A 17,210-nucleotide genomic window follows, 5' to 3' on the forward strand; every position below is an offset into this window, starting at 1 on the left:
CTTTCCCAGCAAAATATCTTGTGACACTCTTCTTGGGTTTGCAGCTGGATCTTCAAGTCAAGCTGACACAATATTTCAACTGTCCAATGTCATCAGGTTGTAAAGCATAAAAGGAGTGGCTAAATTCTGAATATGAAATGTATGATACCAAGCACTAATTGTATCTTATCTGCAACTTCGCATCTCCACTATATGGTGAGTAGCAACTATCCTTTCCATAATATTGTTACATTCTATCCTGGATTTTCCATTTTTTGATTTTACATTTTTAGTTTAGTAATTCAGGAGAAAGTTAGTTCAAATGTTGTGTAAGAATGTTTTATTCCACAGAAGTTCATCATTTCATTATTATTAATAATAATTCAGTTTGAAACTGAAAAAAGTAAAAGTATGTGTTATTGATGCAAACAATCATTTGTTTTTCTTTTCTGATGGACACTTAATGAGAAACATCTCTAAAATTATGAAGACGTTATTTAGAAGTTTCTGAAATGAGCTTATTGTTCAGTACTTAATTACATATCTTCTGAATCTAACATGTTTAATTTTAAAGAAAAATCATCAAAATCAGTTTGTAAATAAAGAAACAAAAGTTTTGTTTTCTGGAATAAATAAAGAAACAAAAGTTTTGTTTTCTGGAATTTTCCACAATAAATTACAATGAAAGTTACAGAATACATAATACCATTTCATAACAATAAAATAGTAGACTCCAAAAATAGATAATTTTGTAAAAGTTTACTTTTCAATTAGAAAACTATAAATTTCTAGAACTTTCACATGTGAAATAGAATCTATGGACAAAAGTGTGCCAAATGCAGGTGGTGGTGAGTGACAGTTCCTTTTAGACATGTCAACTTCATCTATTTGTCTCTCTCATGTATACATTTTTTGAGTCTTTAATTTCAGCTCAGCATCTGTATTGCAAAGTCAGTATTCCGTTTTCAATATGGGCAATGTTTTGAATATACAGGAAGTCCTGTCATCTACAATCATTATTGATGTCCTTTTGGAAGAATATAAAACAACAAATAAATACACAAAAGTTGTGTTTTGGTATAGATGCTGATGCCAATAGTAAACAATTATTATTCACACCAGGAGAAAAGGTAAGCAGTACTACTAAAATTTTGTAAGAGTTGCTTCCCAATAATAATCTCAATGTGCAATATTGGTTTTTAATATGCAACAAGTGCACCAATTATGACTCATACTTCAAGTGGGCAAGTATAAAGTCGGATGCTGCTGTTGTTGAGCATTCACCATTAATAACACTCCTCATATCCTTTGCAGTAGGGATAGCACTCACTCCACTTGGTGTATATGTTGATTACTCTCAACTAGCCTATAACAGAGTGACAGATCTAGCTTGAGAAGAGTATTACAGTATACTTACGTCATCAGCAACATCAAAGTTTTTAACCACCCTTTAGAAACATTGGAAGAGTACTTGTAGAATTAAGTGAACCCATCACTGATCAGTGTGGGACCCAAAATGTTATGTTCCTCCAGTCTCAGAATGGTTTTATTACTGTGACACAGTCTGTCAATGTGACATTCTGCTTTCTGTTGTGAAGGTAAGACTCCATTCATGCTGCAGAGATGTCAATAATGCAATAAAAGTTTAATCTGATGAGTAGAGTTTAGTGATCAAAGACTTTGAAAAGGTCACAGTTTAATTTTTCTTGTTTAGTCCTACCATGAGTCCATTTGTGAGGTGTTATATGGCTTTCTCTGTGGAGAATCCTACACAAGAGTTGAACTGAGAAGCAGTTAACAATTTCTATTCATATAAGTGAAACATGGATGATAAATAGTTTAGACAAGAAGAGAATAGAAGCTTTTGAAATGTGGTGCTACAGAAGAATGCTGAAGATTAGATGGGTAGATCACATAACTAATGAGGAGGTGTTTGAATAGGGTTGGGGAGAAGAGAAGTTTGTGGAACAACTTGACTAGAAGAAGGGATCGGTTGGTAGGACATGTTCTGAGGCATCAAGGGATCACCAGTTTAGTATTGGAGGGCAGCGTGGAGGGTAAAAATTGTAGAGGGGGACCAAGACATGAATACACCAAGCAGATTCAGAAGGATGTAGGTTGCAGTAAGTACTGGGAGATGAAGAAGCTTGCACAGGATAGAGTAGCATGGAGAGCTGCATCAAACCAGTCTCAGGACTGAAGACCACAACAACAACAACATTCATATAAATCAGTCAGTAAATTAATGTAGGCCACTTTCTCAAAGATTTATGAAATGACTCCAAGGAGAGAAATGAGTCTGTAATTACAAGTGGTATTCTTATTGCCAGTTCCATAGACAAGCATTGCTACATTTTGTCAGTAAAACATGCTGAGCTCTGGTGTGGGCCATTCAAAAAACAGTTTTTAATAATCTGTTAGAAACATCATCAGAGCCAGCTGAATAACAGCTGATTAGTGAAGAAGTGGATTTCATTCTTGTTTCTTCATCTAATGAATACCACAGTTATTTTTAAACAAGGCTGTACTATTAACCACACATCTCATGGGCAATTATATATTGTATTTCAGAGCTCATGTTAAACACTTCTAGAGGTTGTACAGGGGACATATAAAGTTTTACATAGGAATCCATGTCTGGAAATGGTTCATTTTCATGTTACAAGGAAACGAAGATGTACAGATTTCACTTCTATTTATTGAAATTTTACAACAGCTGTTCAATATGACGATCATAAAATTGGGGTACACAATGTATCTGTGCAGTAAAATTGCATAAACTCTGTCCAATATGCATGGTGTATGGCTAATCATATCTGCAACAGCCATGATCAGTGCAAGCAGATCTTCCTCCAAATGGACATGGGTCTCATTAACAAGACTCTTCATGTGGCCCCACAAGAAGAAGTCTAAAGGGATTAAATTTGGTGATCTTGGTGGCTTAGCATATCATCCACCTGAATCGACCCACCTGTCCCCATAGACTATGTTCAGGTGATTCTGAAAGCAAATTGCAAAATATATTGCTGCACCATTATGCTGTCCAAGGGCACATCTTCCAAAAACTCCACTAGCATTTGTTGCAGAAATATCAAGTACCTGGCACTTGTTAGGTGGGAAGGAAGGCTGTACAGCCCAATCACATGACCATTTCAGATACCTGTCCAGACACAGATGCTAAAGGTGTGCTGAAATCTTTGTGCTCATGTGGCTTTGGGGTTGTCTCAGTGCCAAATGTGGCTATTCTGAGCATTCAAAACACCTTCCCTTTTGAAAAGTGCTTCATCAGGGAACAAAATTCTCCTTGGAAACTGAGAAAAAGCCACACAATGGTGTAAAAGCCAAGTACAGAAATTGACACATGGGACAAAATACACTGAGAACATGGCGTGTACTTTCTGAGGGTGATATCGGTGGAGTTGCTGTTCATATGGAACACACCAAACAGATCAGTGAGACACATGCAAGTCATGTGCAATGGCTTGAGTACTCATCAATGGGCTCTCCTCAACTTGATGAAGCAGTTCCTGTTCCAATATGACAGTGCATTGTCTTATTCAGCCACTACAGTTTGCTCCATCGCTTGTGAATTCCCGACTTCCCTGCAGCTGTTGTTCTACTCTGACAAACATGGGACGAGATAGAGACACACGATTTGGAAAGTACTTGTGGTACAGATGTTGAGCTTCTCTTCCATTACAATGAGCTTCACTGTAAATTAACAACACATGGGTTTACTCTGCGAACATTTACTTGGGCATCTTTTTACCGCAATACTGCTCACCATAACGTCAACTTATGTATCACCAGGAAGCATGGAAACAAGGCAGATGGAAACAAGAGTTCATCACACAACATCACATCATCATACCATTCATGAATGGCAGGTAGCACACCATAATAGGTGAACTGTGTAAGCAACATCTACTGTGTGACTGAGTAGCTCTTATTTTCCTTGGAATGTGAAAATTAAAGGTTTCTGGACACGGGTTCTCATGTGACACTTCATCTACTAAGTTCCCTCTACAGCCTCTAGGAGTGTGTAACATGAATTGTGAAACACCCTGTATATAAAGAGACATCAGAGTTCAAATTAAGACATTGAGGGGATCCTATATCCTTACACATCATAGTTTTTTACAGTTTTTGGCACCTTTTTTTTTGCTTGTTTTCTGTGGCTGCATCTTGAGTTGTGACAAAGCAGGCTGGGATCTCTCTACTTCCTGTCTTGTTTTGCCATCTGCCTCCTTAAATTCATTTATTTTCCATTTTTGCCTAATTACCATTAACATGCATGAGTATAATCTGAATTTCTATAAAAGAGAAAGATTGGTCCCCAGTCTTAAGGAATACACCATCAGGTCTAATTTTGTGCTTAGTTCTGTGTATGTAATTAATTTTGTAATTTATTTTGACCATTCTAATTAATACCTTTTGTTATAGGGTGAAATCAGTAATTGTTTTGACTCTGATTCTAATATTGACTTATAAACAAATATAAATTCTGTACTTTTCAAACAAATTTCGGGCTTGCAGCCGGTCGTCGTTCAATACTTCGCATGATACTTCAACTGGGCAACTGCCAGTCATCTTCAGGTGAGCCGTCGCACATAAATTCTGTACTTATAAACATTTGGAAGAGGAGCTATGAGGATTCTTAAGGTATTTATTTGTCTCTATTCGTAAACATATTAGCAGTCAGCCCTTAATTAATTCCAAAATAATCAGCAGGTTTGTCAAAAGTATTGTTTGTATAACTAAATCTGTTAATTTCATTATTTAAACAAATAATTCAGCCTAATCTTTGTAATAGAAGAAAATATCAAAAAGAAGGAAATCTTTGATGTATTCAGTTAATTGAATGAGTTTTGTTTTAAGTGTGATTTCTGTAACTTAAACATCAAACAATGTATAGTTTCAGTGCCCATTATCGTGAAGATAATAAAGAACTGATTTTTGGGCCCAAGACAGTCAGTCGATGGCCGATTTATAGACGGGAATTGTGTACTGGTTAAATTAACAACACTGCATCAACTTAACAGTGGAATAAGTGTAACACAAATAGACCATGTGTTAAAACAATTAATGGCAATGTCTGTTCAATTTATTTGAGAAATAGTGTCACACGTACCATATTATTCTGCAAGAACTGTTAACTGTGTGGTTATGTTTTTTACTGCTCGTAGATGTTCAACAGCAAACTATTGTAGCAGTATGCTGATGTTTGCCTGAAATCTGTTAATGAGGCTTATCAACATTTACCAATAGTGAACTGGTGCAATGGGGGAGCAGGGGGGGGGGGGTTGTGAGCTGTAGAAGTAAAGAACTGTGAAACAAAATTGTGTAACTGTCAGCTACATGATTTAATAAGTAGTCAATACTGAACTTCCGTCCCCCCATTTTTCAGCCAGTATAACAATGCAGTGTGTCGACACTGAGGACAATTAATGAAGAAATAAAGCAGATGAATGTCACAGAGTCATGAAATACCAACAGTTATGCATCTGGTTAAACTGTTTCCAGCTGTAACTTGAGTCTTTACCTGCCTACACAGTTTTATGAACTATTGTTGCATCTGCGTTGGGCGCAATATATGAAATACACATCTACATTTAGTAGGAAATACTCATGAGGTGTAGACATGCTGAAGTGTGTGTTTAGAGATAACAGGAACAAAATTATGTTCAGTTTAACCATGGGCATTGCAAGTTTATTTAACTTTAGCATGATTCAATTTGTTATGTATTGTAGAATAAGGGACTTCTCTACCAAAGCATAGCTCAATTTTTTTGCAGATAGAACAATTGTAACAATAACATTACATTGTCAATTTTAGCCTATACTGTCTGCACCAAAACCTGCTTCCTAAGGAAATCATAAAATATAGCAATGTTACTAATATTGCGGGAGGAGGGCTGGGTGGTTGCTGGTTCCATGACAAGAACTTTGCAAGAAATCTTTGGGCACATTGGCTGAATTGTCGGAGAGGAATATCACATATTTCTGGGTTACATCTTTATCTAGTCTGACTGGTTGCACACTTTGTGACGCCAATTTTATGGGGAAAGATATGGGACTTCTGATTGCAAACTATATAAAAACATAAAATGAGCTTTTGACCAACAAGGCCTTTGTTGAAAATAGACAACACACACACACACACACACACACACACACACACACACATACATGCGTGCAACTCACGCACACATGACCACAGCCTCTGGCAGCTGGAATGCATCATGATAGCCCAGTGTTGTATGGATTTTTCACTGGATGGCTCATATTCTGTTGTTTATGGACTTTGCTGTGTTTACAAAATGGTTGTCCCATAACTTCTTCAGTGAAGTCACTAGTTCCCATTTTCTGGCAGGTACGAACACTGAATATAACCTTTACATTTTCTAACTACTTAATTGACATTTAGTGGTTTTGGACTTGAACCTAAGCACTGCTTTGAGCAGCTCATGTTCTACTGAATGTGAGTGTGAACCTGAGCACTGTTCAACGAGAATCTCATTCAGTGTAGGTTGCAGAAAAGGGTTTTCAGTAGTTAACGTAAACCTGTCAAGGCCATATGAAATATTCTTTTCTGGCGGAGTTTAGAATTAGTATGGGTCACATAAAGGTTTATATGTAATCTCATGTTATGTTTCTGAACTTGTGACATTAATGATTTAGAGCCAAGAGTAATCTACAAAATATTAACTAACAATTCTTTGTGCAACTGTTGCTGATGAATCATATCATTTCAGGCCTTGGGGAAATTGTTTACCTGGGAACTGGACTGTAGTCTAAGTTGTATATTTGTACCTGCGATGTAGTCTCCTACCACAGTAAGAGATGAAATGTGAGGCACAAAAATGTGCTTTAGCCCACATTCAGAAAAACACCTGATGCTATCAAGGACATAAAAACTGGAAATTAAAGCCTGCATTTTATGATCAAACACCTATCTTCTTGTGGTATTCCATTAATGACATGGCTCCCAAGATTATAGTGACTGTTTCCTCACAGATTTCTTTTTCTATACATATCATTACATTTCATGGTTCGCTGTTAGCACTTGCTTAGTTCACTCCAGCAAGCCTACATGGTTTTCATCAGTCTCTTAGTTATGATATGTTCCATGTGAGAGATAATTATGTGGTGCAAAAGGCCACCAAGTGACCTTCTTTCTGTGAGTTCTTCACTCTGCTTATTTAATACTGTTTAAAGAAAATATGCTACAGTGTGTCATACTTTATTACTTACAAATAATCTATGTTTAAGGCCACACATAACAACCTCCGATTATGAGCTGGACATGATAACTAATAATTCATGTATAGCTCATGCAGACAGACTCTCTCCACTTTTGCAATCTTCTGAACAATTGTCACTCTGTTGTGATGATTTGTCCCATTTTAATGAATCTGAAGAACTGTACTGTACTTAAATGTATGAAAATCAGTAACAGTAAAGACTCATGTTTCTACTCCCATGCATTGTGACTTCTTCATTACCTTACCCAAAACCCTGCCAAATCAATAACTGTCGAAATATGACAAGAATAATTTCATTAAATTGCAGTTGTTAGCACCCCATATCACATTTCAGTCCAATGGAAGATACTAACACAAATTTCTTTACATTACACTCAATGTAATTAGAGAGCTGAAGCTATCAGATTCTTACCGACAGCCAAATGATGTCTGCAGGAATGTTACTATTCCAGTAACAAATATCATTGTGGATATTATGTGTCCCCTTGCAGGATCGTCTTCTTTCATGCAGAGTGCAGGACATAGAATAAAAGGAATTGATACTATAGCTCCAATCATTGTTAAGTAATGCTGAAAATGAGAAGGATTCAATTCAAGAAAATAATCCTTTTTGGAAGACATTATGTTAGTTACACTTTGCTTGAAATTTCATTTGCTGCTATCCATATTATTACAAATATGAAATACATTTCAGTTATTGCTTCAGAACTGTGACTGATAGATCTAACAGCTGATATTAGAGTTTCACAAATAATTTGTCACTTAAACTGACACTATGCCATATAGAAAAGGAGCACCAACATATGAACTGTGTAAAGGGGAAAAGTGGAGCACACTATCACACACACAAGTGTAAAAATGGATACAGATTTTTTTTAACTATAAAATTTCTTTGTTAAGAAAAAAGTATATAGTAAACAAGAAAAATGAAAAACTGTAGAGTTACTGGAGTGAAGAGAGACTCACTGTAAACCACATATCAAAACACAGTGAACAAGAGAGCACCAGTAATAATGAGGTATGACAGTGCTATCCCAATTGTTCTAATATTTTAATGAACTAAGTTACTGTGTAACACTTTGTATCCCACAGAATTAATCATGAAAAAATAATTATCAGATTAAATCATTTGTAAAAAGTCATACCACACATACATATAGTCTTCTGCAACAACTGTACTGTCTTTTAAGGGGAGCCGGAATTATCCATCTCCTCCATGTTAATTTTAGCAAATACACTCCTGGAAATGGAAAAAAGAACACATTGACACCGGTGTGTCAGACCCACCATACTTGCTCCGGACACTGCGAGAGGGCTGTACAAGCAATGATCACACGCACGGCACAGCGGACACACCAGGAACCGCGGTGTTGGCCGTCGAATGGCGCTAGCTGCGCAGCATTTGTGCACCGCCGCCGTCAGTGTCAGCCAGTTTGCCGTGGCATACGGAGCTCCATCGCAGTCTTTAACACTGGTAGCATGCCGCGACAGCGTGGACGTGAACCATATGTGCAGTTGACGGACTTTGAGCGAGGGCATATAGTGGGCATGCGGGAGGCCGGGTGGACGTACCGCCGAATTGCTCAACACGTGGGGCGTGAGGTCTCCACAGTACATCGATGTTGTTGCCAGTGGTCGGCGGAAGGTGCACATGCCCGTCGACCTGGGACCGGACCGCAGCGACGCACGGATGCACGCCAAGACCGTAGGATCCTACGCAGTGCCGTAGGGGACCGCACCGCCACTTCCCAGCAAATTTGGGACACTGTCGCTTCTGCCTTGGTGCCAATGATGGTCGTATGCGTGTTTGGCGCCGTGCAGGTGAGCGCCACAATCAGGACTGCATACGACCAAGGCACACAGGGCCAACACCCGGCATCATGGTGTGGGGAGCGATCTCCTACACTGGCCGTACACCACTGGTGATCGTCGAGGGGACACTGAATAGTGCACGGTACATACAAACCGTCATCGAACCCATCGTTCTACCATTCCTAGACCGGCAAGGGAACTTGCTGTTCCAACAGGACAATGCACGTCCGCATGTATCCCGTGCCACCCAACGTGCTCTAGAAGGTGTAAGTCAACTACCCTGGCCAACAAGATCTCCGGATCTGTCCCCCATTGAGCATGTTTGGGACTGGATGAAGCGTCATCTCACGCGGTCTGCACGTCCAGCACGAACGCTGGTCCAACTGAGGCGCCAGGTGGAAATGGCATGGCAAGCCATTCCACAGGACTACATCCAGCATCTCTACGATCGTCTCCATGGGAGAATAGCAGCCTGCATTGCTGCGAAAGGTGGATATACACTGTACTAGTGCCGACATTGTGCATGCTCTGTTGCCTGTGTCTATGTGCCTGTGGTTCTGTCAGTGTGATCATGTGATGTATCTGACCCCAGGAATGTGTCAATAAAGTTTCCCCTTCCTGGGACAATGAATTCACGGTGTTCTTATTTCAATTTCCAGGAGTGTAGAACGAACATTTTTTCTAAAGCCATTAAACATATTGCTCTGAAATTTGGACTACATGTTCAGTGAATATTTTTCTACAAAGTTATAATGCCATGTTAAGAAATATTTATTGGTTTTTGTTTTACAATTTTTTAAAACAGATGCTTATTTTTTTCTCTAAAATTTTGCACTTTTTCTTCTATAACTCTTGAATTATACAATATTTTTTTACAATTTGTTATAAAAATGAAGGAAAAGAAGTTTGTGGCACCGATGAGGTCCACACCAGCATCGATCTGAGTATCATCTTTGAACTAAGCTAAGATTATCTTTGGGCAGTTCCGCCATGTTAGTTCTTTGTAAGTCTTTGATGTGTTCAGATGAATAAACGAACTAGTGCAAAATGGGAGTGTAAACAACATTGTGTCTAAATTTCATTGATATACTGTTAGCAGTTTTTGAGAAAATGTTCCACAAAGATGAAAATTTTAAAGTTACAGGAAATGGCTTCCAAAGCTTTTTAATACATTCCTGCCCCATATGATGGACTATCAGCATCCTCTTCTTTTCCCAGTGTTAGTTTCCTTTTCACTGGTCTTTTCTTCACTTTTGCTGCATGTTGTAGGCTTTTGTCTCTTCTTCCTGCACCTCTTAGCCTTTCTTCATCAATTAGGCGCATTGTGAAAATGGTGTTGTGTCCTGGTTGGAAACCTAAATGTTTCAGCACATCACATTTGATAATGTTTCCTTAATTGTATGTTGCCACTGCATCATACACTCCGAAATGCAATGTTTTTATCTATACAAACATGCTCGTGGGAATCCTAATCCAAATTAAATTATTTGCACTTTCATTTGGATTTTGTGTTTTCCCATGTAAACATTTTCCCAATAAACTTGCCTGTGATAAATCTCTGAATATGGGCTTAATTACAGCATTTGGTAAACTGTTTTTATGGGCAAATTCCTTTCCTGACTGGTACTTACACCTGTGGGGCACAGTGCATGTTGTGGGTGCTCATTTGTTGATGCACTATAGAAAAAATGATGCCCATACTGCTCTCCTCATATGCTCAATGCTTCTTGTATTTTACCTAATTGCACTCCCATAATACCTCTACAATCTATCAATTGCTTCATCTGTCAATCTTCCTCTTCCTCCAAGGGTCTTACCATCACTAAGCTTCTGGGATCCTAATGTCTGCTTTAGTTTGTGCAAGCGATCCCCCATGCACTTCTGCACATGTCCAATGCACTCCTGTTTTTTAATGTGAGTTTCATTGCCATAAGGTTTGAGTTCCTCTACAGCTTTATATCCCATAGAATCACCATCTCCTAGATAGTTAGTGTATCGTTTAAATTAGATTAGATTTACTTTCAATCCAATTGATCCATAGTGAGGAGGCCCTCCAAGCTGTAGAACATGTCAGAAAAACAATACAACATGACAAATATTTACAACTGAAACAAATAAGCTAATGTACCTTCCACAGGTCCCAAATGGAATGATCGTCATTTTTTTTAATGAACATGATGTGAAAGAAACACACACACACACACACACACACACACAAAATCAGTTGGTTCTACTGAGAAATTCATCAATGGAGTAGAAGGAGTTGTCCACCAATAAATTCTTTTGGCTTCTCTTAAACTGAATTTCATTAGTTGTTAAGCTTTTTATGGCTGCTGGCAACTTATTGAAAATGTGCGTTCCTGAATAACGCACACCTTTTTGTACAAGAGTAAGTGACTTTACATCCTTGTGAAGATTATTCTTATTTCTAGTATTGATTCTATGAATTGTACTGTTGATTTGAAAAAGTGATATATTTGAATGACAAATTTCATCAAGGAATAAATATATTGGGAAGCAGTAGTTAGTATCCCTAATTCCTTAAACAGGATGTTCTTGAGTTCACACCACATATAACTCTTAATGCACGATTTTGTGCCCAGAAAACTTTAGCTTGGCTTGATGAATTACCCCAAAAAATAATCCCATATGACATTATGGAATGAAAGTAAGCATAGTATGCCAGCTTTTTCATTTTTATATCCCCTATGTCTGACACAATTCACATTGCAAATAGAGATTTGTTAAGACGCTTCAGTAGTTCTGTGGTGTGCTCCTCCCTCCTGTGATCTGGAAAAAAGTGCTTTCACACCCTCTACTTCAATCACTCCACTCATGCAGTGAAAATTTGCTTCAAAGCTTTCACTATGTTTGTCTTTGGTATTGCCCTTACATCTACCATGTTTTGAGAGAATAGCAACATCAATTACTTTGCAACAGTCTCCACTGGCAGCTGTCACAACTCCATTTAGAGATTTATGACTTCTATGTTGCCATGATCCATATAAAGCAACTGTTAAATCTCTACAATTCCCATTATCTGTCACAGCTTCTTCAACTGCTTTCTTCACTGTTGCTTGAGCAATATCTTCAGCAGAAGGTCCACCCATTCATTATAAAATCCAAACTTGGTTGGTGGTTTTGGCAAGTTCATAATTCCTCATAACACTGTCCCTGCAGCACTGCCCTTGCCATTGCAACGCAAGCCATACACTAGCCTAACATTTATATCATACACCTTCTTTCCACTATTACCACTACAAGGAATAATGTTAAAATTAGAAAACGAAACTTCTGCAGTGCATTTGTTACACTTCAATAACATTTTACATGCCAAACCAATTTGTGAAGTTATTTCCAAATCCAGTCCTCTTTCTTTACAAATATGGTACAATACATTATGTTTCAAAATATTAGAGAGCAAGAAAATGTTAATTATTTCATTCACATCATTACTGTCACTTTCATAGTTTTCAAATTTTTCTTTGCTGTCACAAAGTTTCTTGCTCGAAGTAGTTCTATCACATTCATTTGAGTAGTCGGTGAAGCAGTTTGAGCAGACTCTCCCACTGAAACAACAAAAGATTTCTTCTTCCAATCATTGTGCCTTTTCTTAAACACTCAATTGCTGAAACGGGGCATATTGATATCCACAAACCAAATACGTAAAACAGGTACGAGCAAAATTCATCAAATACGCACAATTGAACAGCTAAACAACACAAAGCAAACTCCACAAGTCAACACACATGGTATAGCATTTATGTTTACCGATATGAACAGTCACTTGTCACAGAGATAAACGTTGGAAAACAAAACACTGTCAAATTCTGCAAAGATACCCTGCTTGCAGCCAGCGAGCGGCGCCGTCAGAGGTGACACACCAAGTCGCTACAAGTGTTTATGCTGCGTGTCAACTTTGTAGCAATAAAAAACACACTTAGATTTCACTTAGAAGGGTGAAACTTGATTTGTTTTATTCAGAAAACTCCAAATAATTTTACAATGAAAAAAACCAAAAACATTAATTTTGTCATTTTCATCATTCTGGCTCCCCTTAATATGAGAATGGTAATCATGCAGCTAATCACCAATGTGAATGCGAGCAACTGAAGTGTGGCTAATGCCAAACTGTTGCAAGAGCATGTTGTTTGTCAAATTGTGACCAAAATTCAACAGTTGCTTCACAAAATGTGCAATCCATCTTTCCTCCATCACCAACAACACCATCACCAGTTTCTGGGAGAACTTGCTCGCTTTCAGTCCTGCAGTTCCCTCTGTCTTATTTTTTTTTATCAATCCCTGTTCTACACCATTCTTAGTCCTCTCTTTTACATCGCCTTCCTCTGTTACCACCCATTTTCTTTACCCTTTTGCCTACCTGCAGACTCCTCTCTGGCCTTCACATAAGTTATATTTGCAAACCTATGTATTATTCTCCTTGGACCACTTCTTTAAGGTATGTTTTCTTAGCAGTCTCTCTGGATGTGCCCCTCTAAACCTTGTGCATCTCCATCTTTCCCCCCCCCCCCCCCCCTCTCCATCCTCCCATTTTCTATGCACACTTGTATACAACTACCCACCACTACATGAATAACCTGGATTTGCTCTTTAATTGTGACTTTCTGTGCATGCGTCTCACCTCTTCTATATACATGCCAACTTTCTATCCAGTATGATCACTGACTCCTGATGGAATGCACTATTGTGATAATTACTTCCCTTAAGACACTTTTTAACAACTAAAAACATAATTCCTTCTACAATATATCCTTTGTCCATATAGCTAGAAAGACTTAATGCCAGTTAAAGAATATTTGCAAGTAAAACCCAGCATATATATTAGCAAGAATGTAAATGAAATTTTGTCGTAAAATAAATCATTTTTCATCAGAAAACTATTTGTAAAAACCCATTCATAAGACGGCTATATGTTTTTAAAATTTGGAATGCGTTCATTAAACATGAACAACATGACATTAATTGTTATTATGTACTTAGTGTTTTGGGTTCAGCTAATTTTTTGCACAATTCCTGAGTAGAGAGTGAAAAGACAGTAGAGACTAAATATCAATCCAGCAGATACAAAGAGAAAAGTAAGTGATGCATTTAGGGCACTTACATACAAATTATCAAAGAATTACATTAAGTGAAAATACCTGCAATGCCATAAATATACATAAGTACCAGGGTGGAACATCATCAATTCCATAAGATATGCCACTTTTCTCTTTCTTGCTTGCTTCATTTGTACCAACTTCCCCATTGGCTTGTTCACGAACATCTGCATCCACACCTACAATCTGCAAGATGTCAGAAACTGTTAGAGTCTAAAAATGAAGACATAGCCAATGAAGGTTGTATGTCAATTAATACTAATGTTATCACATTTTTTTGGCAAATGGCTAAGTTATTTGTTTTTACTCAAGTATCCAAATGCATTTTATCACAAAGAGTATTCACTACTTTTGCTAGTATGACATCCATATTTAACAGTTTGATATAAAATATATGCATGAATTTCAAAAGTGAAAAACTAATAAAACATCTAACACTTCAAGAATAAAAGGATTAAAATCAATCAATGAGAGTTGCATGAATTTTTTTCACTTATCTGTCACTGGGCATAATTTTCAGACTGAGCATACATTGTATGTCATTGGTGACTTTAACTTCAATTCTCTCACCATACAGATACCCTCTCCCAACATTTCCCACGAGTAAGTGATATTACCATTCAATTACATGCAGTTTACCTACATTTTCCTTGCTTTCACCCTCTCATTTCAGGCAGATTTTTGCCATTTTGAGAAGACACTACTTTACACTTTTAATCATCCCTCTTTTTCTGTGACCAGTTAAATATGCTCTGTTTGTGTTCTTTGAGGCTAAACATCTGCAATCTGATAAATTCGTTTTGTATTTTGTTTCACTATCTTACTATTGTAACAAAACTTCAAATTATTTAATCTCAAATGAACACTCAGAACTGCAGCATCTGCTTGTCAAAATACACTGTTCAGTCAGTTAATGTGATCACCTGTCAAATGCCTGAATAACCACCTTTTGCAATGCACATTTGCAGTGCAGAGGCATATCAACAACACCTGGTGGCAGCTGAGGGTTTTGATTAATTACCTTTCTTTCTAGAGAAGCTGCATAGTCATCACTGGTATCTGTTCTTTCAGAACAGTTACTTTCTTCATATAGTTAAAGGCTACCCGGCCATTGACCTTCTTCTGTGTGAATGGGCACACTTTGTCCGAATTCTTACGGGAATTGTCACGTTAGTTGGTGTGAGCAATGAGTGAATGGGCAAATATCCTTTAGGAACATTACGAATGTAGGTTGTGGACAGTTGGGAATGTGGGTCTCACGGGAAGCGTGCAAGGAATAAGTCCCTGCAGTTGCACTATCCTCTGTGCCCTCAGTGGCTCAGATGGATAGAACGTCTGCCACATAAGCAGGCGATCCCGGGTTCGAGTCCCGGTCGGGGCACGCATATATCAACAACACCTTTTCGCAGCTGAGTGTTTCGATTAATAATCATTTCCTTCTAGAGAGGCTGCATGGTCATCATTGGTATCTGTTCTTTCAGAACAGTTACTTTCTTCACTTGTTGCTGTTATTGTCATATTCACTCTAAATACAGATTTGATGAAGCTCACAGCACTCACCTATTCTGCAAAAGTTTCATTATCACTATAAAACAGTTGCAATTTACATTATTTTGAACTTCCTTACTTTATTCAACCTTTAGAGTCCCTCTGCTAGTTTTACCCCTCCCTGAACATCCCTTCCCCTCCCACACACACACATACTTGCTTCCTTTACCAAGTTAATTGTTTTCAGTTGCTGCAGGATATGGTCTTTTAGCAAAGTTCTGCCATAAAGCATTCTTCTGCTGGTTCAATTCAATAGCTCTTGGTTTCAGCAACATGATTATTTTGAATCAATCACTTTTCAAATACTTCTGTTCTCTTGTTGTATGTGCTGTTTAATGCCCGTGTTTCATGTCTGTACAAGGCTACACCCCAAATGAATACTTTTATGGGAACAAGATATGAACAGCAGTATACAGAATAAACTGTCCTCACTAATATCTGCACATACATATATTTCGACAATTATCATACACATGTACACAGTACAAGGTATAAGAACAGACTGAATTAACATGGTGGCTCGGATGAGCAACCTGAGTCTCAAAGATTAATGTTATCTATGGTCGATATGACCTATCAACACCATACTTTCATAAGAGATTGCCAAAAATGTCAATTTTTATTCAGTATTAATATATTTCTCTTCTTCTTTTCTTGCTATTACCTGTCTGCATTTTATACCCTCTTCATTGCTCCTATTGTCAGTTGTTTTGCTGTACAAACAATATATTTCATTTACAACTTTGAGTTTATGATGTCCTAATCTAATATGCTTCAATTCAACTACCGGTACATTCCATTATCCTTGTTTTACTTTTATCTGTGTGCATAAGAAAAAAATCTTTTTAAGAAACTATACATTCCATTCAAATGATCTTCCAAGTCACATGAAATCTCTGATTAAAGTGTCATCAGAATCCTTGAAGTCACCATTTCTTCTTCCTGTCTGTAACTATATTTCAAAATTTCTCCTTAGTTTCCTTTACTGCTTGTTCTATACACAAGAAGAATAAGAGGGAGGATAAGTTGCAGCCATATCTCCCTCCCTTTTCAATTACTGCCTCCCTTTCTCATCCTTTCACTCTTAGAACTTCAACTGTAGATTACTTTTGCTCCCTGTGTTTTCTACCAAACAATTTCGAAAGTACAGAGTGTTTTCAGTCAACTTTGTTCAAAATTACACTAAATACATGAATATGATAAGTTTAGATTTATCTTTACTGAAGCTAGCTTCTAAGATAAGTCAACAGATCAGTATTGCTTGCATGTTCCTAGATTTTTCTGAAACCTGAACTGATATATTCTTCAGGTTAGATTGTTGCAGCTATGTCTTCCTTCCTTAGATAATACATGTTGGTATTTTACTACCCTGACTGGTCAAACTTGATGTTATGGTCTTCAGTTCGAAGACTGGTTTGATGCAACTTTTCATGCTGATCTATCCTGTGCAAGGCTCTTCATATCAAAATAACTACTACAATCTACATCT

The 17,210-nt window shown here is 37.6% G+C and overlaps 1 protein-coding gene across 2 annotated transcripts in view; it reads right to left on the reverse strand.

Moving 5' to 3' along the window:
• LOC126235982 (solute carrier family 23 member 2) overlaps positions 1-17,210 on the reverse strand; it is a 281,884-nt gene that overhangs the window by 87,828 nt on the left and 176,846 nt on the right. For both annotated transcript variants that reach the window (XM_049944964.1, XM_049944965.1), the window contains exons 2-3: positions 14,216-14,359; positions 7,657-7,814 (exon numbers count right to left, since the gene is read on the reverse strand). In XM_049944964.1, the coding sequence (XP_049800921.1) occupies positions 7,657-7,814; positions 14,216-14,359 (302 nt within the window). The remainder of the gene's footprint in view (positions 1-7,656; positions 7,815-14,215; positions 14,360-17,210) is intronic.

Source organism: Schistocerca nitens, chromosome 2 (genome assembly GCF_023898315.1).
Source record: "Schistocerca nitens isolate TAMUIC-IGC-003100 chromosome 2, iqSchNite1.1, whole genome shotgun sequence".
NCBI lineage: Eukaryota > Metazoa > Arthropoda > Insecta > Orthoptera > Acrididae > Schistocerca > Schistocerca nitens.